This window comes from Acartia tonsa, chromosome 6 (genome assembly GCF_053477335.1).
Source record: "Acartia tonsa isolate MP-2025a chromosome 6, ASM5347733v1, whole genome shotgun sequence".
Classification (NCBI taxonomy): Eukaryota; Metazoa; Arthropoda; class Copepoda; order Calanoida; family Acartiidae; genus Acartia; species Acartia tonsa.
The window spans coordinates 14174699-14199783 of record NC_137265.1 but is presented as its reverse complement, the minus strand read 5'-3'; the positions used below and the strand labels follow the sequence as shown (position 1 = coordinate 14199783).

The 25085-nt window shown below is 31.1% G+C and overlaps 1 protein-coding gene across 3 annotated transcripts; it reads right to left on the bottom strand.

Annotated features, from left to right (window-relative positions):
- Window positions 1-5258: 5258 nt before the first annotated feature.
- Gclc (glutamate--cysteine ligase) lies at window positions 5259-23719 on the bottom strand. Of its 3 annotated transcripts, XM_080163585.1 has the most exons (19): window positions 23597-23719; window positions 22937-23002; window positions 22539-22607; window positions 15627-15792; window positions 15098-15187; window positions 14743-14867; window positions 14022-14120; window positions 13451-13600; window positions 13013-13107; window positions 12367-12426; window positions 11644-11773; window positions 10391-10479; window positions 10115-10242; window positions 9617-9728; window positions 7393-7491; window positions 7133-7232; window positions 6813-6886; window positions 6380-6475; window positions 5259-6115 (listed from the first exon to the last, which is right to left on the bottom strand). In XM_080163585.1, exons 1-19 carry the CDS (start codon window positions 23666-23668, stop codon window positions 5968-5970), a joined length of 1968 nt encoding a protein of 655 aa, XP_080019711.1. In that variant the 5' UTR covers window positions 23669-23719; the 3' UTR covers window positions 5259-5967. The 3 variants fall into 3 exon arrangements, with proteins under 3 accessions (XP_080019711.1, XP_080019713.1, XP_080019712.1); XM_080163587.1 differs by lacking the exons at window positions 22539-22607; window positions 22937-23002; window positions 23597-23719 and adding an exon at window positions 20049-20081; XM_080163586.1 differs by lacking the exons at window positions 22539-22607; window positions 22937-23002; window positions 23597-23719 and adding an exon at window positions 18318-18351.
- Between the last annotated feature and the right edge of the window lie 1366 nt (window positions 23720-25085).

Below are 25085 nucleotides of genomic sequence, written 5' to 3'. Positions count from 1 at the left end.
CTGAAATAAATTATGATTATATTTTTATATCGACATTAATGTGCTATATTTCATAAATAGTAATTCAACATTGAAAAAAATACATCATTTTTGGACTTTCAGAAAGTAAGCCAGCAGTTAATTGAGACTTTAAAAACAATATTTAGGTACATCTGGTTTAATAGAAGAAAGACACATTACCTTATGACATTGATATAAAAAAGAACAGTACATCTAATCCAAGGCATTTGTTTGATAATGCTTATCTTACAAAGATAAATGCCAATATTAATAATTGCATTTAATGGACGAACAAATTACAGTTATACAGTATCTTTGCCTCTGATATAACATTAACTTACTTTAACAAATGACGAACAACATGAACAGATAACTGAAGAGAGAAAAGTGTGGATTTACTGATTTGAGGGAGAATGGAGTGGCTGATTCTTTAATAATTCTGAGATAAATAACGGACATTATATTTATGTAAAAAAGTATGCTCTATGCAGTGAAGTTTGTTGATTAATACATAATAAAATGATTTTTTAAGGTGGTGCTAGTTGCCAGAAGCACGAAAACCGTAAGCGAAATAGACTAAATATTGAGCTAGAATTTTAAACCTTTATACATAAGCTTAGTCCAATAGGTACTCCATCTATATGAGAAAAAACCTGTGAAATGGAGTTTTTAGGGCTTTTTGGTCTATTTATTTTTGATGTAGAAACTTACTTTTTATTTGTTTATTTTTTCATAGGATTTTCCTTGAATACACTGTTTCGATTCATAAGGACATTATTTATAATGATTCGGTAAATCAAAGGCCGACTCCAGAAAACAATATTTATTTAGTCCATTTTGCTCAAGGTTTACGAGCTTCCAACACCTTGCACCCCCTTATGAGGAATTTTTTTTTGTTAATTAACAGAAATATAAAAAAAAACTTAACAAATATTTAAATAGTTTCTTTAAATAAAAATGTCCGTTCCTTTTAGTAAATCATGTGTATAATGGAATGTTTATCATATGATATTATTTTCATAGAGCTAGGATTGAAGCTCACTGTAGATGTGTGTGTGTCAGCCACTGAAGAGAAGAATTGTATGTGTAGGAGAAGGTTGGTTACAGGTTACATACACAGAGAGACACTGACAACCAGTGACCCAACTACAGAGTCAGGTCAGAGTCTGAAATTCAAAGAAATGCACATTATAAATTGAAAACTACATGATAGAAAATACTAAATTTTGATATTAAATATAGCTTATGCAAATACGTTAAGGGAAAACATATTTTCAACAAAAAGGTATAGTTCAAAAAGTTTAGGTAGCTTCTCTTGTAGAAATTAACTTTAACAATAAGAAAATGATAGACAATCTTTTAATATATGATTAGACTATGTCTATGCAAGTTGCTATCAAAGAAAAAAAGCTTGAAGAGAATATTTAAAACTAAATTCTACATGGAAGAATATAACAGTTATTTAACTAGATCTACTTATGATATGATAAAATATATTTATGGTAATTTTTAGTCTTGCGTTTACAAATCTTGAGATACATTTAATAATCCTTATAATCTACATCAAGAAACTGTCCCTGTATGATTTAACAAGTGGCTGCACCCAATGAGCTAGGGAGGACATTTAATTTGACTTATTCAGACTAAGACTTAATAATTTCTAATCTAAATTACTCTAAATTCATTCACGGCTTAATTTAGAGTATCTTCCCTATATAATATGGAGATATTATTCAATTCAGTACGTAGATATTAAGATCTTTACGGACAAGCAATAAACCTTTAATATTTTTATGATAGGATTATTAATCATATGCATTAATAAAATTAATTGTAAATTACTGGATTTTAAAAACTAATCAATTTTATCAAACTTAATTGAATGTATTTTGTCACCGTTATAGATTATTTGAATATAATATTCACGTAATTAATGTCACTTCAATGTCTCAGGTTTTAGGCTATTTTAACTTATACATTAGGTAAATCTCACTTTTTCATAAATGACAAATTTTCATTTCTGAATTTGATTTTCTAAGTCACTTTATCATATTTTTGTTTATGTCACTTAAACTAACATAATTAGTTTAATCATCGCCTTTTTCACTGCAACGGCGGTTCGGGGCAGGTTTTAGGCTACAACGGCGTGAGCTAGCCCCGAATTTCACAGTGTCAGGTCCGAGAAAAGCCTAAAGCATGCCAGTATCATTACAACCGGAGCTGGGTTAGCAAGATGGCGCTTATAGCACTCCTCACATATAGAAAGGACAAATACTTTTATACTAATTTTCCCCCCAAGGAAAACAGTAAAAAATAAATAAATATTTAGAGCAAAACAAAGATTTTGAAGACAAAAGTTGAAGAAAAATGTAATTTTATTCAATTATCACGTTTAAAGTCTTCTTTTTTGATATATCTTTTTGATTAAATTATAGATTATAAAAAGGAGAAAAGTGTAGAGAATAAATGTGAATAAATTTCCACTCCTACTAAAAGCACAGTTTTTAGAAAATATTGAACAACGCTAGACCACCGATGTAATAATTGTGGCATTGCAGGCATAGCATCTTTATAAGTCTCCTCGCCCGGCTAACTGTATGTACAGTTTGTACACCCTTGGACACTTTCTTTTAGAGTTGGGGTGGGGGTGAATATTCAAACCCCGTCTCAATACATGTTTTATGAAGGTATATTTGAAAATTTAGCTATCTACGATGGTATTAAACAGTGTTTCATGGAATACTATAGAGTTCACCTAAAGACAGTTGAAACAGTTTTTTAAAGGCATGAAAAGGATTGAGTGATAACCACTAAATCCTCCCTCCCTGCATTTGCACATAACCATTGCATTAGATTACATGAGAATTTTATTCACCGCAGTTTAGTTAGATACATATTTTATCATTTTAAAACAAAAGTCAGCTTTTCCCTAATGATAGTATTTTAATTCATTGAAAATGCATTAATTTTTGTAAATCTTTTTTCGATTAAAATTTTTGGAAAATGTAAAGCTAGCTTTTGTATTTTACTAATAAAACTCGTTCAGGCTACATTTTGTGTGTGTGTGTGTTTTACTTGATATATCCCTTTTCCTCTTCACCCCTTACCCCCTCCTCCCTCGTTACCGTGACCATAAAATTGTCTCCCAAATGCAGGAATATAAGTGACATAGCGCCATAAAAAAAATTAACTAAAGTATGTCCCCTAAAAATTTCATTTACACGAATCAGAGAAAGTTTTTATAAAAAATATTGGGTACTAGTAAAATTTACAGTTTAATGTTCCCTTTCTCCCTGAACAAATGGCGAAGCCGGATTGTAATCATTTCCCCTTTTTTCTTAGACTCTCCCCCTTTATCCCTTTCTCTATCTTATAGACGGCTTTTTTACCCTTGTCTACTTCCCTATATGGATAGTTGTTTCACCACCTTCCCTTTCTAGCACATTCCTATAGGGGTGGCCGGGATATCATAACTGAAGCCATTGATCATTGAATAATCACATCACACTACAGCAATACCAAATATTATAATTCTACTGTGATTTCCTTATTTTAAAAGCCCACTTAATTTAGATGAATAAGAATGCGAGCGTGCATAAAATAGTGGATTATTGAAATTTCAAATTATCAATTATAATTTAATGCAAAGCTTTTCTATAATTATAGGGTCTTTACGTCCGTAACGGTTAGCTCTTTAGTTAATTCATCCATCAATTTCAAACTTTGCATGATGATTCCTTTAATAATTAGGTACAATTTAATAAGTGTAGCAACTCTATTGTCGCCACCAAAAAGTCCGTACGCCCATTTAAAAGATGATTATATTTTTTACTTTTGTTGGCAACAAATTTTTAAATGATAAAATAATCCTATTTATTCGTTTTTTGTCATAATTTTCCTAGGATAACAAGGTACATATAAACGAGGCATCTCTATAATAAAATCCTATAAACAGATTTGTGTACAATTTTGTTTAGACTTATAAATTAATGTACTGTAATGTATAAAGTTCTGAGTGACACTCTACAAATGTTTATGTTCGTTTGTTCACCGTTTTGAATCCAGAGCTTCGCTTTTATGGAATGTTTACCTATATATTTCTGAAATAAAAGGAATAGCACAAGTCACAAAAATTATAGTTTAGGTTAGGTGTTCCATCTGACATGCCATTCAACTTTAAAATTCAGTCATAGTAAATCTCATACTATCTATAATACAAAGTAGCTTGATGTGTGTCCGTCTGTCTGTCCGTCCCTTAAAATCTCGGTAACTACTAAACAGATCAGATTCTACTCTTCAGGGAATATACCTACTGGTCCTGTGGTCATAGACGTCCAAGAGGGGGGGGGAGGGTAAAGGGGGTGATTACCCCCCCCAAAAAAATTTTGGATTTTAAATTTTACCCCCCCCCCAAAAAAAAAAAAATTTTAATTTTTGTGTATAAAACAACCTAGGTTTAATTTTTACGAATTGAAATTTTTGTGCATACAGCGCACAACATGGGATTAATTTTACCACAGAGTAATTAAACAAAGGATAACTTTTTTGAATATTTCTATTTAGGAGGGTTGACTTTCCATTACTTCATAGGGCGAAGCCCCTAGAGGCTAGGGGAAAGCCGCTAGTATATAATATACAATTAAAGAGTAGTTGCGCATCTAAAAACGTTATGTTGAATTATGATTTTTGTTTACAATGTTATCAAGTTTCAACTGGAAATTGTATAATATGTAGTTTGAGATTTTGCCGCGAGGTGTCTCAACTAAAAATTTTATTTGTTGTGTATAGTTTGGTACAATATATATTTTGTTATTCAAAGGCAAAATTTTCTTAATTCGTTTTGAGGCAATCTATAAATAGAATGTAAATTCTTAAAAAGTGTATATTTAATTTTGGGCAGCGAAAAAATTTAAATCTTATATTTGGGTCTTATAAATCACCATATTCACGATACGAGATCTTAACGACAGACAAACATCCTACTACTTTATATATAAATATTTTATATACTAGCGGCTTCGCCCTATTTTAAAAGTAGACTTTTCTGGATATCCTGTAATGCAGGGTAATTTAAGTTATCAAATTTTTCTGCTGACGTAAATAAAACTCAATCTTACAGTTGATTTGACATTGTAATTATGCCCCTAACGCACTCTTATCGATAAATAAAAAAAATCCCCCTGAAACAGACGAGATGAAGGAAAGAAAGTAATATAGAGTCGCTTTGCTTCTAAAACCCTTTACGAAGAATTAATAGGTTGATAAAAATACATATATTCATAATTGTTAATGCATATTTCAATTTTTTTAATCAAACAAACTATATAAAGGAATATTACTTCCAAATTTTTTACAAATAAAAAAATCATTAGTAAAACAAAATGCTGTATTTTGCATTTTAGTGTAGAAATAAAATTTAACATAACATGAAAAATATTACATAAAAAAAACTCTCTGTGACCAATTAGAAGCTTCCTTGCAAAGAAGGGTCATATCTGAATACAGATAAACAAATATCCTGTTACTTTCATATAAGAATTCTTTTTATAGTAATAAAAGAACAATTAAAACTTGCTATGGAAATGCTTAGAAAATAAGAGTTCAAATGTTAAAAATTCATTTATAAAACTGTAGAAATATTCTAAAATTGCATTGGTATTTGCCACTCAATGTTATTTTATTACATTATCAAAGGCAGAAAAATACGTGAAAAATGTTTCTTTACAAGGACAGTTATGTCCAAAAGTGGTGCAGCTACAACAAGACAACACAATTTTGCAGGAAAAAAGAATAGGTAGCAAAGTGCTATACAGAAATAATTTGCTTCTCTCAAATAACTAAATGACGGACAGACAAACAAACGATGAAGAATAGCTACGCTTCTAAAAAAGGAGTATTGGTCATTTTTGTGCTAAATATAATTTTAATCATATTTGAATATAAAATACATATAATAAATGCGGTCTTTTATTTTACAATGTTTTTAATATCTTTTGTCTTGGTCTTTCTTTCAGCATTGGCGAAAAGCTTGGGTTCTTTTCTTGTTCCCTTCTGGATCTCATCTATGGCTACCATTAAGTCGTACACAGCTCCGTCAGGCACTACACTGTCACCCCTAGCGGAATAATTTTTAATTAAAATTAGTTATTGAAAAATTTATTGATAACTCAGCGATGCCTCTAGTCTTCCCAAATCTAAAAAAGATTAGAGACCCATTGTGCGTGGCCTACGCTCTAAAAAGAATAAATAATTGGCAATGATGATGAACTCTAGTGGAACATAATTGAACTAATATTGATTCTGGGCAAGTTTGATCTATTTGAGTAGACTATAGGCCCCTTTTTTTCCGCCTTCCCATAAAAAGTATAATTATGCTTACTTATACTCTGGGTGCTTTCTGATAAACTCTCTGATCCATTTTGCATTGGTTTCCAGCTTGCCTGAGGCTCGCTGCGACAACAGCCTCCAGTAATTACTAAAATTATAATACTTGAATTACCGAAGCTACTCTGTAACTAGATTCTGTCCGTATGTCCCTCTGGCTGAATCATTCTAGCGTGCCTGAGGCTTGCTGTGACAATAGACTCCAGTAATCAAAAGGATTCTAAGTTAGCACAGCTACTTTATAACTAGATTCCCTACGTCCGTCTTGATAAACCATTTCTGTTTGTCTGATTCTCACTTATTAAGGTATGTTTGTTATTTATCTATCTATGTTCCTAAGTGTACTGCTAGTATCAACCTTAGCATTATCTTGTCCCCACAGATATTCTAAATATAACTAAAATATGTCTGTCTATCTATCTATATACCTGAGTGTACAGCTAGTATCAACCTCAACATCATCCTGGCCCCTCAGATATTCTCTTACCAAGGTTAAAAGTCCCTGAAAAAAAAAAAACACTATTCAGAATTTTATTTTAAAAATTGTGTTCTATATTCAACCTAACATCGTTCATGTTCAGTTCATCTACAAATTTTCTTTCAACTCATCCATTTCATAAATGTTATCTTAAATTTTTAAACTTTTCATCTATCATATATTCTATCTAACTGTCTATCCAGAGGTATGCATAGTGGTTTGTTATGACAATGACACTAAGACAAAGGTTGTACAATTGAAAGGTCTAACCTGGTACTCGGTGCCAGGAATTCCATTAATAATTTCATCAATGCTTAATTCTTGAATTACAGGTTCCATGGTCTCATCACACAGGGTAAATATATCAGTCCTAAATATAGTCAAACATTTAGACTCTGAATACTGGGTCTTTCGAAGGAGCCATTGCATCGATTGCTGCATGTAAGGACGTATGTCCTTTTTCATACATTATGATACTTGGGTGAATACATATTTTTTTTACATTTTACTATCCCTGTATTAAAACTGACCTCCAGTAAAATTTCTGATTGATGACAGCATCCCTTTTCTGAGCTCTTTTCATGTTCTCATCCACCAAGCTTATGGGCATCAGTAAGTTCCATTTGTAGCTAAAAACAAGGACAATTATGTCTAATAGCAAAGCAGAATAATATATATTCTTATAAATTTGAACAAGTTTCATTAGGGAGCTAAAATAATTTAACAAATATGACAGCCATTTATTTTTTTTTATTTTTATAATTTCATAAACTTTTATGTAAACTTGTATTTGGTGTTCTTTAGACTTGGCGTTGCTACAAAAGACCTACTCTACAAAAGACCTACCTCTACAAAAGGTCTACTCTACAAAAGACCTACCCCTACATAAGACCTACTCTACAAAATACCTACCCCTACATAAGACCTACTCTACAAAAGACCTACGAATATATATTGTTATATAAACATCAAATTTATTAATAAAGTAATACATACCTAATCAATACATGGCCGCAGCGCTCGGCCCCCTGGCCTGCCTAGCCGCGGGCGCTCGGCCCCCTTGCCTATAACCTAACCTAACCTTACCTAAATATTGTAAAAAAATATTAAAAGAAGTTGTATCAACTTTTTTTTTTATAGCTAGCCGGTTCTTTTAGTAAGTAGTAGATGTAAAATTTTTCATAGAATTCAAATATGCAATCGGTTTTTTTGTAGACCTCTTATTTTTTAAGTAATTTAAGTTTTTAAAAAAAATAATTAAGTCGGTTTTAAGGTACTAAAACGCAACAAAATAAAAGAAGAAAATGGTCAGTAAGAACAAAAATAGTAAGATCTTTAATTTGACACCTTACTTTTAAAATTCTGTTGAGTAATTATTGAAAAAATCTATTTTTTTAACCTCGGTATAATAAAAACTTTAGACCTAAATATTTTCTCAAACAGACATAAAAAACATGGGTTCATATATACCATTAGAATCAGAAAAATATTACGAATCCATTGTAAGCAAAATTGAAAAAAATTAAAAAATTAAAAAATTACAGAAATGGCCAATTATTTTTTTTGTTCAGACAACACTATTGTCTTCCCTTTTTTACCCCCTCTTTACCCCCTTCCCATTTTTATACTCAATTGAAGAATTAAGACGTTGCCTGTACAACATAATATGATATTTTCATATAATTCCTTTTATTGTAGTTTATATACTATATTGTAAACTTTTTTTTCAATTTTGCTTACAATGGATTCGTAATATTTTTCTGATTCTAATGGTATATATGAACCCATATTTTTTTATTTGTGAAATAATAAAATTAAGTTCAAAGTTTTTATTCTCGTGGGTTTAAAAAAATCGATTTTTTCAATAATTACCTGACAGAATTGAAAAAGTAAGGTGTCAAATTAAAGATCTTACTATTTTTGTTCATAATGACCATTTTCTTTCTTTTTTTTGTTGCATTTTAGTACCTTAAAATCGACTTAATTTTTTTTTTTTTAAACTTAAATTACTTAAAAAATAAGAGGTCTACAAAAAAACCGATTGCATATCTGAATTCTATGAAAAATTTTACATCTACTACTTACTAAAAGAACCGGCTAGCTATAAAAAAAATAGTTGATACACCTTCTTTGAAAAAAATCTACCAACCACTTTTTGTAAATCAACGAAATTCTAAAATATAATTAAGTTAATGTACGATAAACATTATTACATTATTACATATAAGTTAGGTTAGGTTAGGTTATAGGCAAGGGGGCCGAGCGCCCGCGGCTAGGCAGGCCAGGGGGCCGAGCTCTGCGGCCATGACCTTCTAGCATTACGATTTTTTGTAGAGTAGGTCTTTTGTAGGCGTAAGCGCTGGTCTTTTGTAGAGTAGGTCTTTTGTAGGCGTTGGTCTTTTGTAGAACCGACGAGTAGGTCTTTTGTAGGCGTTGGTCTTTTGTAGAGTAGGTCTTTTGTAGCAACGCCTTAGACTTAATTAAAGCGTTTAATAGGCCAACTTTCCCACAATATCTTTAGCTAATAAGTTCTATTTAATATCACTTTAAAATGCATCTAAAGAGGTTACTATTTTCATTTATATAATAACAGGATGACTAACGTAAGATCTCTCTAACCACTGAACTGGATGAAACTCTTTTACAGTGAAGGTTCTTGTATGTCTAGGGAAGTTAAACTAAAATTGAAAGTGTAGGATCAACTGAACCCTTCCCTCAAGTGCCTAGGGGTCTCACAGCTAATTGAAATTTTACCTGAGTAGAGCTCTCGTGAGTAGTACAACAAAACAGCAGACTGCAGCATTCTCAAAGTCAGAAATTTGTAGTTCACATGGTCTAAACTCCACTCTCCATCCAATACTATCACCTATAAGTATTTATAGATTATGGTTTTCTAACATTAGTTTTTAATTTAATTACTTGAAAATTACGCTTGCTGAAACAAGGGGTAATTCAATTATTTCAAGAAGCTTTTAGGTCAAACCTACCCTTTTATTGCATTATATTTGTTTGAAAGGCCTACAAGGTCTATGGATGAATCTCATTGTCTAATCAGTTAGTTGACTAGATGTTTATACCTGGAGGAGGAGGGTTGAACCTCATTGTCTGCCAGTTTGTTTACTGGATGTTTATACAAGAAGGTGGAGGTTTGACCCTAACTTTCTGCCAGTTGGTTGACTGGATGTTTATACCTGTAGGGGGAGAAGGGATTTAACCTCGTTGTCTGCCATTTGGTTTACTGCATGTTTATACCTGGAGGTGGAGGTTTGAATCTCATTGTCTGCCAGTTGGTTGACTGAATGTTCTCAAAATGGTCCAGATCACTTTCTTCATAGTTACCATCCTCATGGATCTTGTTACGAAACATACTCACTGAGTCCCTTCATATGACAATAGATTAAATAGATAATTTTTTTTGATATATAAAATATATTTACTATTATCTTTTTTTGCACCCCACAGGTAATCATAAGAAATCAAAATGTAATAAAAGTAATCATAGTTTTTGACCCAATGAAAACCCCTCACCTGATAAACAGATGGGCAACATGTTGTGCCATCAATTCATCTACTCCACCCTCTCTCAGCTCATCATAGATCTTCTGATCATAGATAACCTAAATAGATAAATAGATTTATTATCATATGGATAGATTGATAAATAGATTATCAATTCATCTACTCCACCCTCTCTCAGCTCATCATAGATCTTCTGATCATAGATAACCTAAATAGATAAATAGATAGATTTTCATATGGATAGATTGATAAATAGATTATCAATTCATCTACTCCACCCTTTCTTAGCTCATCATAGATCTTCTGTTCATAGATAACCTAGATAGATAGATAGAATTATTATCATATGGATAGATTAATAAATAGATTATCAATTCATCTACTCCACCCTTCCTTAGCTCATCATAGATCTTCTGTTCATAGATAACCTAGATAGATAAATAGATAGATTTTCATATGGATAGATTGATAAATAGATTATCAATTCATCTACTCCACCCTCTCTCAGCTCATCATAGATCTTCTGATCATAGATAACCTAAATAGATAAATAGATAGATTTTCATATGGATAGATTGATAAATAGATTATCAATTCATCTACTCCACCCTTTCTTAGCTCATCATAGATCTTCTGTTCATAGATAACCTAGATAGATAGATAGAATTATTATCATATGGATAGATTAATAAATAGATTATCAATTCATCTACTCCACCCTTCCTTAGCTCATCATAGATCTTCTGTTCATAGATAACCTAGATAGATAGATAGAATTATTATCATATGGATAGATTAATAAATAGATTATCAATTCATCTACTCCACCCTTCCTTAGCTCATCATAGATCTTCTGTTCATATATAACCTAGATAGATAGATAGAATTATTATCATATGGATAGATTAATAAATAGATTATCAATTCATTTACTCCATCTTCCCTTAGCTCATCTGATCATACATAATCTAGATATATTTATTATCATATGAATAGATAGATATCTATCTATTTAGTGTGATAATAATTAATCTAGCGATAGATTCATGTATAGATTGATAAATAGATTAATTGATCTACATTTATGGAAAGAAATAGGCTCTAGGATGGTTTTAGTATATTTCCTTTTTATTTCATATTTTGGAATGGTTTCAGGCTACTTCAAACATAGAGCTCTCAATCTTATTTTCTTATTGCAGTTACTCTATAAGTAGAGTTTTTATATTTCTGTCTGATTATCACAAATAATTATCTAATCATACCTTGATATCATTGTAATGAGGCCATTTTTCAGCACATGTAGACAGATATGAATCAATTGAATCATATCTGGATTTAGGGATCACAAACTGATTATTCTTCAATGGGTCTAGGCCTCTCTCCTCACGAGTTCTGAAAGGGATATCCAATAAGGGGGAAATAGTTTGTGCTACAATTCCGTAAAGGTGTGAGTTTTAAGACTTTAACATAGGAGTAGAACTCTAAAATATTGTATGGCTGTTGCTCTAATATAGTACATATCCACGTTATAGCCCATTAAAGCAACTGCCATTCCAAATTTTAGAGTTCTACTTCTATCTTAAATTCTTAAAACTCACATATTTACGGAATTTTTGCTCAACCTACCTCCCCCTTTGTTATCAAGTATTACCAATATTACTACATATACATTTATCTCTTAGATCATATTTCTAACTTTTCATCAATTCATTACCAATCTTTCCATTGTTTAATACCATTGATTTTTCTATCTATCAATCCATCCATTTGTTCCTGAATCTATCCATCTATTTCACTATAAAGCTATTATCTATGCTAAAATCTGTCTATTTAACTACCTTTCATCTACACTAGTTGAAATTCCATCTATTGTCTGTATCAAAATGACAACTTTTAAAACTAGCTATTTTTTCCTATATCTATCCACGTATTTCTCTATTAAGCCATCTATAATTATCTCTCCTGAAACCTATCTATCTATTTACCTGTCATCAACACTAGCTGAAATGACATTCCATCTACAATCTGTATCCACTAGATAACCTCTAAAAAAATGTTAATCATTAATTTTTTACGTTTTCATGTACTATTAATAATATAATATTAGCTGATCATATATTTACCTCTGTGCAAGTGTAGTGGCTGTCAGGGCCAACATGATAGGATACAATGACGTCAGCTGATAATATATTCACCTCTGTTGTTGTAGCTTTTATGGTGAACATGATAGGACATAGCTGATCATATATTTATCTCTGTGCAGGTGTAGTAGCTGTCAGGGCCAACATGATAGGACACAGCTGATCATATATTTACCTCTGTGCAGGTGTAGTAGCTGTCAGGGCCAACATGATAGGACACGGCTGATCATATATTAACTTTTGTGCAGGTGTAGTAGCTGTCAGGGTCAACATGGTACGACACAGCTGATCATATAATTACCTCTGTGCAGGTGTAGTAGCTGTCAGGGCCAACATGATAGGACACAGCTGATCATATATTTACCTCTGTGTAGGTGTAGTAGCTGTAAAGGTCAACATGATAGGACACAGCTGATCATATATTAACCTCTGTGCAGGTGTAGTAGCTGTCAGGGCCAACATGATGGGACACAGCTGATCATATATTTACCTCTGTGCAGGTGTAGTAGCTGTCAGGGCCAACATGATGGGACACAATGGAGTCAGCTGATCATACAAATTTCTTGCTTCTGCTATGTTATCAGCCTAAATCATAAATTTTTTAAGATCTTCCTAATAAATTACAAAAAATAAAAACCCGTGCTTGGAGATAAAAGAGCACTTTTAGTAGCAAAGCAAATATAACTCACTTTGACTATCCTTCCTAAGATAAAATTTGATTTATGCGGCTTATATTAAAGATGGATGCCCGAAATCATAAGATCAATTTGTTTGTCAATTCAAATGTCTTAAACCATTGAGCATTGGAATCATAAATAATCATTAATATTGTACAATGTTATAATGCATTTGATATGCTATGAAACATTTTACAAGTGAAAAGTCAAATAGTCAATATCTTTTACTGCACATATAATGTTTAACTTGCCTGAAATGTAAGTTGTAGACAACAGAGACCCATACCAAAACCCATGGCATCCATGTAAACATGACCTGGAAGGGCTGCATCTGCCTCCTTACCGTCAATGCTGCCTATCCGCGGGTAATCCTCCACAAAAGGATCTGGGGTCTTCTCATCCTAAAACAATTATCATTGATGGATACAATAAATCTAAAAAGTTTTTAAAAATCCCTTTACAGGAACAACATTAACACGTTATTAGATAAATGTTCATGCTTCAATAGGGCTGTAAATTATTATATATTTAGATGGTTTATCTAGTTACTCCAGGGATCTTAAGGGATAATCCAATCGTCAATATTTGATTAAATTCTATTTGATAATAAAATCAATTCTTCTGTAGATTACAATTGTTGGTTGTAAAGTTTGGACACCAATAGTTTTTTAAAAAAAGATTCAATAAAAGTACCCAAAGTGTTTGAGTCGACCAATCAGGAAGCATGTGTATGGAACTTTGGATAATTTACAGCCCAATGTCCTATCTCTCCCTGAGTTACTCCTGCCTTAAACTGTTATTTGATAAGATATCAAAACTTACCTTAAAAATAGGAATATTGATGGCCACCTTCTCCCCTCTTCTCTCCCTGATATTGGCGGATAACCTAGAAAATCTAGGGTGTCCCATAAAGGTTGCCTGCCGTTTAAAAATCTTTTCATTATGAAAACATAAAACACTGATGAATAAGTATGAAGGCAGTTTTCATCAAAGTGCCTAGTCGAGAACAGGGACGAGGCCCAATTTGTCCTACTTCTGATTCCTGTGACGTCATAAAAATGAGGGAGATGGACCCCTAAAAAAGAGATGGATAATCCCTCATTTTTATGTCGTCACAGGAATCAAAAGTAGGACAGATTGGGCTTCGCCGAGAGCAGGGTACAGGGTAGCTTCGCAGGGTTAAGGACCGCAGATATAGGACCCAATGGGTTAGGCATGTAAAATACCCCCCCTCCTTCAATTTAGTTTAGAAATAGAGAAAAGAGGGGGTGGGTCAGAGCTTTGAGGGAAAGCACCAGAAATAAAATTCAATCTTAATTTGATCTAAAGATTTGTATATTTTGCTAGCATTGGAACCGTTAGCCTCTTGGTGCCAGGTGTAACCCAGTTAAGTAATTAAATATTCAAAATTCAGTTAATGAAAACAAAAATCATTTTACGACATTTGCTTTGCATGTTAGGTATAGCAGATAAATAGTTTAAAACAGAAAAAAAACAATTTTAAAAAAGTAAACATAATCAATAATAAATGAATTTTTTCCTGACTGGGCCAGAACAAAGATTTGCTAAAGTTGTCTGGATTCTGTGGGTCTGGTTCTGTAAACGGAGATGTGAAATCCAGACATCCTAACCGCGGGTAGGCAGACAGAGATATGCAGATTTCATCATCTAAAAACAAAATCACCTTACTGTCTATCATCTCGGGTTTATGTGCTTTACATTACAGAAAATTATTTTCATATGTATTTTGCTTATTTTTGAATCTTAAAAGATTTAAGGTAAAGTATTGAAATGTGAAAAAGCAACATAAATTTTAATTAAAACTACGTTTAATACATGCGGATAGAATGTCAGACGATAGAACGAGGGAAGACAAATCTTACAGAAGAAATTTTTACCTTGGAGTAGCTTTTCTAACATTTGCCTCCTCATTCTCATATTGTGCTCTACAGTGTTGAAATAACTCATGCTACCTCCATATGGGATACCTAATAGTATTTATAAAAAAAAGACAAAAATTAAATTTGTGGTATATATTGTGCCTGTACTTTCTAAGAAAAATCCATTACGGAACTTATTTCTTGTCCATTTTCTTATATTTTATACTATTGACCAAGTAAGGTTAGGTTATATTGGTATTTAAGCAGCCCCTCAGCGTTTTGGCACCGCAGGTATAGGGCCCTCGCAGAGGTTAGGCATACAAATTATTTTAAATTAGTGCAATTTTTTAGGGGTTATCATAGGCGTCCAAGGGGGGGGGTAATGGGGCGATTACCCCCCCCCATTCAAAATTTACCTCTACCCTGGGGGTGCCGTAGGCACCCCCAACCATTTAGGAGGGGGTATTTACCCCCCCCCAAACAATTTTGGGGGGGTAAATACCCCACCCAAAATAAAAAATCTCTAATAAAAGAGTACAAATGTTACCTGGAGTGCCTTCCACCATATAGCTGGCATACTCCGGCCTCCAGAGCGACTCTGGCTGGATCTCAGATTTGCCAGTGGCCTCCATCTCGGCCTTCATCTGCTCCTCGGCCTCGTTTAGTTGTGGCAGCAGTTCCTCTGCACGAAGGCTTAACCTTGCCCTCCGTTCCTAAAGACAAGAATGATTATGATATTCGTAGCGTAGCAATAAAAAGCTAAAACAATCTGTAATACAAAGTAGTAGAAAGTCTATCAGTCTAAAGCATAAGATCTCGGAAACCGCTAAACCAACGAGATGTGCTTCTAAAAAAAACCTACTGATCCTATGGAGTTTTTTGTTGATAATGAAAAAAAGAAGAAATCTCACCTTAACTAGCAGGGGCGGAGCCCCTAGTGGCTAGGGAACAAGCCATTAGTTGAAATTAAATTAAATTAATAAGTAATTTAAGAAAACATGCATAACTGGTAATATTATGTGTAATTAATTCTTATTACATGGCCGCATGAAGTCCTTTTGCATGGTAACAGCTAAATTAAAGAATTAATGCATTACACAAACCATAAATCTTTGATGATTTTGAAAAATAACTGGATTTGTTTTATTAAGAAATTCAAGCTTTCTAACCAAATCTTTGTGTAAAATTATAGAAAAACATTTGTTTGTTCTAATTTAACAAAAAAATATTATTTAAAACCTTATAAAGAAGTTGTATCAAATTTTTTGCTTTTTATTTAAGATAGCTAGCCGGTCCTTTCAGTAAGTAGTAGATGTAAAATTTTTCATAGAATTCAGATATGCAATCGGTTTTTTTGTAGACCTCTTATTTTTTAAGTAATTTAAGTTTTTAAAAAAAATAATTAAGTCGGTTTTAAGGTACTAAAACGCAACAAAATAAAAGAAGAAAATGGCCAGTATGAACAAAAATAGTAAGATCTTTAATTTGACACCTTACTTTTAAAATTCTGTTGAGTAATTATTGAAAAAATCTATTTTTTTAACCTCGGTTTAATAAAAACTTTAGACCTAAATATTTTCTCAAACAGACATAAAAAACATGGGTTCATATATACCTTTAGAATCAAAAAAATATTACAAATCTATTCTAAGCAAAATTGAAAAAGTTTTATAAAACTATAATAAAAAAAATAAGTTTATTTTAAGAATCATAATTTTCGGCTTTAAAGGGTTAGCTTGAACCAAACCTGAACAAAACCTAAACAAAAGACAATGCAATGTAGCAGATATTTTTTAAACACAAGAAACAATAATGTATTTTTAACTGCATTGTTTTGAAGTTTATAAACAGACTGATGCATATTTGTTCATAATTTTTCATTCTTTACATGATCTTTAATATCACTATATTTATTGTAGTATCTATTGTATATATTGTATGAACGTTCTCCTTTTTTTCTGGCAATTCTATAGGTTAATTTTATAGATTAAGCTTCCCGATTCGTCAATTTTTGCGATTTGTGATTGGCTAGTTTAGTAGTTACAATTCTTAAAATAACTTTTTTATTTTTTCTATTTTTTATTACAATTTTTTTAAACTTTTTCAATTTTGCTTACAATGGATTCATATTATTTTTCTCATTCTAATGGTATATATGAACCCATATTTTTTATGTCTGTATGAGAAAATATTTAGGTTTAATGTTTTGATTAAACCGAGGTTAAAAAAATAGATTTTTTCAACAATTACTCAACAGAATTTTAAAAGTAAGGTGTCAAATTAAAGATCTTACTATTTTTGTTTATACTGGCTATTTTCTTCTTTTATTTTGTTGCGTTTTAGTACCTTAAAACCAACTTAATTATTTTTTTTAAAAACTTAAATTACTTAAAAAATAAGAGGTCTACAAAAAAAACGATTGCATATCTGAATTCTATGAAAAATTTTACATCTACTACTTACTGAAAGGACCGGCTAGCTATCTTAAATAAAAAGCAAAAAAGTTGATACAACTTCTTTAAGAAGAAAAAGTGGATTTATTACTAACCCACCCCATCTCACTCTAAAGCAAATTTTATTTTTAATGAAAAAAAACAATTGTTATTATGTCGCAACTTTAAAGATCTTTAGCATCATACACAAAACACCACAAACTTTTTGTTTATTTTATCCTGATGATATTTTCAACTAAGAAAGCATGGTGAAATTAGAAACTTGATTTGAAAGTCCTGATCAAATTTTAGAACTGACATGAAGCTGATCTACAAGTCTACATGTTATTTGCTAGCTAAATATCTTTTTTTCTACACTTAGGATTTCAAGTTAAGACATTTTATAATCGTCCTATCAAATGTAAACCCTGCATGAGGATTCCCTTAAAAATAAAGTATAATAAATCATTAACATAAAAATCTGGCACAATATTTTATTAGTTAGGTTGATTTTTCATCAATTGCCCACATAAATTGAGTTATACCATTATAATTTTTTATTTGGTAATTCCTTTGACGATAAAGCAAAATGTAAGAAAGTATCATCTATCTAAATATGTCTGAAATTGCTAGTACTTCTGGGGGTATATTTAAAAGTGATTGAGAGCGAAGCTACTACATAACAATCTCATACATATATAAGCAAAGCTACTCTATATATATTACATTGATTAGTTTCACAATCATATATTCAACTATATCTCTACACTTCTCTTATAGTAGTGAGGCTACTCTATACATATTACCTTGTGGTCTAGTTTCACAATCATATATTCAACTATATCTCTACACTTCACATATAGTAGTGAAGATACTCTATATATATTACCTTGTGGTCTAGTTTCACAATCATATATTCAACTATACCTCTACACTTCTCATATAGTAGTGAAGATACTCTATATATATTACCATGTAGTCTAGTTTCACAATCATATATTCAACTATATCTCTACACTTCTCATATAGTAGTGATACTCTATATATATTACCTTGTGGTCTAGTTTCACAATCATATATTCAACTATATCTCTACACTTCTCATATAGTAGTGAAGATACTCTATATATATTACCTTGTGGTCTAGTTTCACAATCATATATTCAACTATAACTCTACACTTATCATATAGTAGTGAAGATACTCTATATATATTACCTTGTGGTCTAGTTTCACAATCATATATTCAACTATATCTCTTCACTTCTCATATAGTAGTGATACTCTATATATATTACCTTGTGGTCTAGTTTCACAATCATATATTCAACTATATCTCTACATTTCTCATATAGTAGTGAAGATACTCTATATATATTACCTTGTGGTCTAGTTTCACAATCATATATTCAACTATATCTCTACACTTCTCATATAGTAGTGAAGATACTCTATATATATTACCATGTAGTCTAGTTTCACAATCATATATTCAACTATATCTCTTCACTTCTCATATAGTAGTGATACTCTATATATATTACCTTGTGGTCTAGTTTCACAATCATATATTCAACTATATCTCTACACTTCTCATATAGTAGTGATACTCTATATATATTACCTTGTGGTCTAGTTTCACAATCATATATTCAACTATATCTCTACATTTCTCATATAGTAGTGAAGATACTCTATATATATTACCTTGTGGTCTAGTTTCACAATCATATATTCAACTATATCTCTACACTTCTCATATAGTAGTGAAGATACTCTATATATATTACCTTGTGGTCTAGTTTCACAATCATATATTCAACTATATCTCTATACTTTTCATATAGTAGTGAGGTTACTCTATATATATTACCTTGTGGTCTAGTTTCACAATCATATATTCAACTATATCTCTACACTTCTCATATAGTAGTGAAGATACTCTATATATATTACCTTGTGGTCTAGTTTCACAATCATATATTCAACTATATCTCTACACTTCTCATATAGTAGTGAAGATACTCTATATATATTACCTTGTGGTCTAGTTTCACAATCATATATTCAACTATATCTCTATACTTTTCATATAGTAGTGAGGTTACTCTATATATATTACCTTGTGGTCTAGTTTCACAATCATATATTCAACTATATCTCTACACTTCTCATATAGTAGTGAAGATACTCTATATATATTACCTTGTGGTCTAGTTTCACAATCATATATTCAACTATATCTCTATACTTTTCATATAGTAGTGAGGTTACTCTATATATATTACCTTGTGGTCTAGTTTCACAATCATATATTCAACTATATCTCTACACTTCTCATATAGTAGTGAAGATACTCTATATATATTACCTTGTGGTCTAGTTTCACAATCATATATTCAACTATATCTCTATACTTCTCATATAGTAGTGAGGTTACTCTATATATATTACCTTGTGGTCTAGTTTCACAATCATATATTCAACTATAACTCTACACTTCTAATATAGTAGTGAAGCTACTCTATATATATTACCTTGTGGTCTAGTTTAACAATCATATATTCAACTATATCTCTACACTTCTCATATAGTAGTGAAGATACTCTATATATATTACCTTGTGGTCTAGTTTCACAATCATATATTCAACTATAACTCTACACTTCTAATATAGTAGTGAAGCTACTCTAAATATATTACCTTGTGGTCTAGTTTAACAATCATATATTCAACTATATCTCTACACTTCTCATATAGTAGTGAAGATACTCTATATATATTACCTTGTGGTCTAGTTTCACAATCATATATTCAACTATAACTCTACACTTCTAATATAGTAGTGAAGCTACTCTATATATATTACCTTGTGGTCTAGTTTAACAATCATATATTCAACTATATCTCTACACTTCTCATATAGTAGTGAAGATACTCTATATATATTACCTTGTGGTCTAGTTTCACAATCATATATTCAACTATAACTCTACACTTCTAATATAGTAGTGAAGCTACTCTATATATATTACCTTGTGGTCTAGTTTCATAATCATATATTCAACTATATCTCTACACTTCTCATATAGTAGTGAAGATACTCTATATATATTACCTTGTGGTCTAGTTTCACAATCATATATTCAACTATAACTCTACACTTCTAATATAGTAGTGAAGCTACTCTATATATATTACCTTGTGGTCTAGTTTCACAATCATATATTCAACTATATCTCTACACTTCTCATATAGTAGTGAAGATACTCTATATATATTACCTTGTGGTCTAGTTTCACAATCATATATTCAACTATATCTCTACACTTCTCATATAGTAGTGAAGATACTCTATATATATTACCTTGTGGTCTAGTTTCACAATCATATATTCAACTATAACTCTACACTTCTAATATAGTAGTGAAGCTACTCTATATATATTACCTTGTGGTCTAGTTTAACAATCATATATTCAACTATATCTCTACACTTCTCATATAGTAGTGAAGATACTCTATATATATTACCTTGTGGTCTAGTTTCATAATCATATATTCAACTATATCTCTACACTTCTCATATAGTAGTGAAGATACTCTATATATATTACCTTGTGGTCTAGTTTCACAATCATATATTCAACTATATCTCTATACTTTTCATATAGTAGTGAGGTTACTCTATATATATTACCTTGTGGTCTAGTTTCACAATCATATATTCAACTATATCTCTACACTTCTCATATAGTAGTGAAGATACTCTATATATATTACCTTGTGGTCTAGTTTCACAATCATATATTCAACTATATCTCTATACTTCTCATATAGTAGTGAGGTTACTCTATATATATTACCTTGTGGTCTAGTTTCACAATCATATATTCAACTATAACTCTACACTTCTAATATAGTAGTGAAGCTACTCTATATATATTACCTTGTGGTCTAGTTTAACAATCATATATTCAACTATATCTCTACACTTCTCATATAGTAGTGAAGATACTCTATATATATTACCTTGTGGTCTAGTTTCACAATCATATATTCAACTATAACTCTACACTTCTAATATAGTAGTGAAGCTACTCTATATATATTACCTTGTGGTCTAGTTTAACAATCATATATTCAACTATATCTCTACACTTCTCATATAGTAGTGAAGATACTCTATATATATTACCTTGTGGTCTAGTTTCACAATCATATATTCAACTATAACTCTACACTTCTAATATAGTAGTGAAGCTACTCTATATATATTACCTTGTGGTCTAGTTTAACAATCATATATTCAACTATATCTCTACACTTCTCATATAGTAGTGAAGATACTCTATATATATTACCTTGTGGTCTAGTTTCACAATCATATATTCAACTATAACTCTACACTTCTAATATAGTAGTGAAGCTACTCTATATATATTACCTTGTGGTCTAGTTTCATAATCATATATTCAACTATATCTCTACACTTCTCATATAGTAGTGAAGATACTCTATATATATTACCTTGTGGTCTAGTTTCACAATCATATATTCAACTATAACTCTACACTTCTAATATAGTAGTGAAGCTACTCTATATATATTACCTTGTGGTCTAGTTTCACAATCATATATTCAACTATATCTCTACACTTCTCATATAGTAGTGAAGATACTCTATATATATTACCTTGTGGTCTAGTTTAACAATCATATATTCAACTATAACTCTACACTTCACATATAGTAGTGAAGATACTCTATATATATTACCTTGTGGTCTAGTTTCACAATCATATATTCAACTATATCTCTACACTTCACATATAGTAGTGAAGATACTCTATATATATTACCTTGTGGTCTAGTTTCACAATCATATATTCAACTATATCTCTACACTTCTCATATAGTAGTGAAGATACTCTATATATATTACCTTGTGGTCTAGTTTCACAATCATATATTCAACTATATCTCTACACTTCACATATAGTAGTGAAGATACTCTATATATATTACCTTGTGGTCTAGTTTCACAATCATATATTCAACTTCATCTCCCCACTTGAGAACTCTTCCTTTCTCATCCTAAAGGATAATACTTAAATATAACTAAGAAGGACAATTATGTTCATAGTTATAAGGTTAATTACTGTTTTGTTGGCCCTCAAAGATAGGGAGCTTTTTTATGATTTTTTTTATAATTTAATATTCCTATACATTTATCTGTAATAGATAGATATGATTAATTTCAGTATGACTCAGAACCGGTTTTGATCCAGCGGATATGAATCGGAGTTTGAGCTACACTGGAAAATTTTTTTTACAGTTATATTCTGGTAAAGTGTTTTCAATTGATTAGCTATGGTTTCATCTGTTCATGTGCCAAGGCATTCCACATATTAATAAATTCCAACCTTTAATCTATTATATAATCTAATGAACTGTTTGACTCCATGATGTCTCACATGTTCCTGCCATGCCTAAATAAACAAATAATTGATTTAGATACATTACCTACCAAGCCAAGAAGTATAATGCTTCAGAGTCAGACCTTTGAATCATAAGGTACATTTTCTAAAACCAATTTTTAAAACAGGAATCCCCCCTTTCCCCTTTTATTTCAATTTTTAAAGAACTCTGTTGCAGCTACTGCGGGGTAGGGGGGGGGTTTGCCCATAAATTGATGTACATCCCCAATGATTATACACAACATTACCACAACTATTATCTGCAATGTTATCTTAATGAACCAATCAATCAAAATTGATTAAAAGTCCCCAAGGTTTTGGTATGGTATGGAACCTTTGTCTAGAAGTCCTAACTATGCATAGTAACGATTTACGTCAATTTTTGTACCAAGGCATTCTCTCTTCTTGAGTTATGAAACAGTTTGGGCTGAGACACAAACAAAACAACTTCTATGCTAAGATCGGATGCCAATAAATAAATTAAAGAGATGTTATTTTTTTAACCAGCAGAAAAGTCAGTGGCAAAATGTTAGTTATTTATCAAGGACACACTACCCAGGGCACACAGTTCTACGCGTAATTAGTTAAATAATGCTTAATGCTCACCTTCATTTCTTCCCATGTCATGGGCTGCCCTGCACTTAACAATCCCATTCTTGTTCTGAAATTTGATTTCATATCTGTATATTAGGGATCTTAAGGGATAAGACAATGGACGGTAAATTTATATACCACTATGATTAACAAAATTATATCTTTTTGAAAATAACGATAAACAACTATAATGTATTAACTAATAAAGAATTTTTAAAACAAATTTTTGATATTGATGACAAAAATTTTCATAGATTTTTTATTTCCAAGCTGGTGCATTTTTATGCTCATTAATTAAATGATATTTTTTCTTTCAGATTATGTTTAGAACCTATAAACTTGAACTGTTCTTGAGATCAAAAGTTACAGATGAGTAAAATATAAATATATCTAGTCAAAATCCACTTTATGTATTATGAAATGTATTTCAAAATATACATATATAAAAGAATATTTTCAATGGCTTTTAAGGGCGTGTTCAAGGGGGCAATTAATTTCCCCCAAAATAATTTCCACATAAACAAATTTTTACCCCATGTTTGAGTTTAAAGTAATTTTCAAGCAATTTACAACAAATAAAAAATTAGTTTTCCAACCCCTAACATTTTTATGAGGAGGAAAAACTTAATTTGACCTCCATGCTAAATATTTCTGAGGTTATAAGCAAAATTTAAAGCCGCTTCGCGCGTCATTCTACCCTGCACAAACACTTTCATTGACATAAAACAACAATTACTTCACTACAGTAAAAGTTAAAGAGATGCTAAACTGTAAAATTCACAAGAATGGATGTAGAATAATATACATGGATATTATTACAGGGGAAAATTGTCGTTTATTGGTCAGTTCATTTATCCGGAAGGAGGGGAGGGAATGGAGTAAATGGGATGGATGGGGGTGATCGTTATTTTAGCCCGCTACGCGTTTCACTTTATTAGAGTACATAATAATCTGGTGTAAGATCCAAGTAATAATAAATTTTCATTTTCACGAGATCATAAAAAAAACTAGTTGACAAGTTAACTTGCTTAGAGATAATACCAGACTAATGCAAATGTTTGGATTTCTAAACCAATTTGAGGCAGAATTTCCTTATCAACAGACGACAGGGATAGGTTCTCTGAAAAAGCTGTATATTATCCTTAAAAAAATTCTTAAAAATACACAATTAATACTTTAAATTAATGGAGAGGGTCCTATTTTGTACAGTAAATATCTTATACTTATGGGTTTTTCTTGAGTTTTACAAATATTTTTGAAAAACTTTATTTAATAAAATGTACAAAAATCTATAGTCTTTTAGTGACTATTTACCCATGTACTTTTCACTAGGCTGGTTCATTAAGTTGAGTGTCCTAACGTTTCAACCACTAATTGTAATCTACAGAAGTGGTAGTTTACTTTTTTTTAGTCTACTTTATTTTTAAAATCTTTAAGTAATGTTATCTCGAATCTGTACCCATTCTTATCTATAACCAAATCAGCGTTCTGCTACAAGATT

Coding starts and splice junctions, on each gene's coding strand:
- Gclc (XM_080163585.1), bottom strand. CDS start 23,668: ATGAAATCAAATTTCAGAACAAGAATGGGATTGTTAAGTGCAGGGCAG. Junction 22,608..22,936: donor GATTATATAATAGATTAAAG/GTTGGAATTTAT, acceptor ATTATCCTTTAG/GATGAGAAAGGAAGAGTTCT. Junction 6,887..7,132: donor TTCCTGGCACCGAGTACCAG/GTTAGACCTTTC, acceptor TTTTTTTTTCAG/GGACTTTTAACCTTGGTAAG.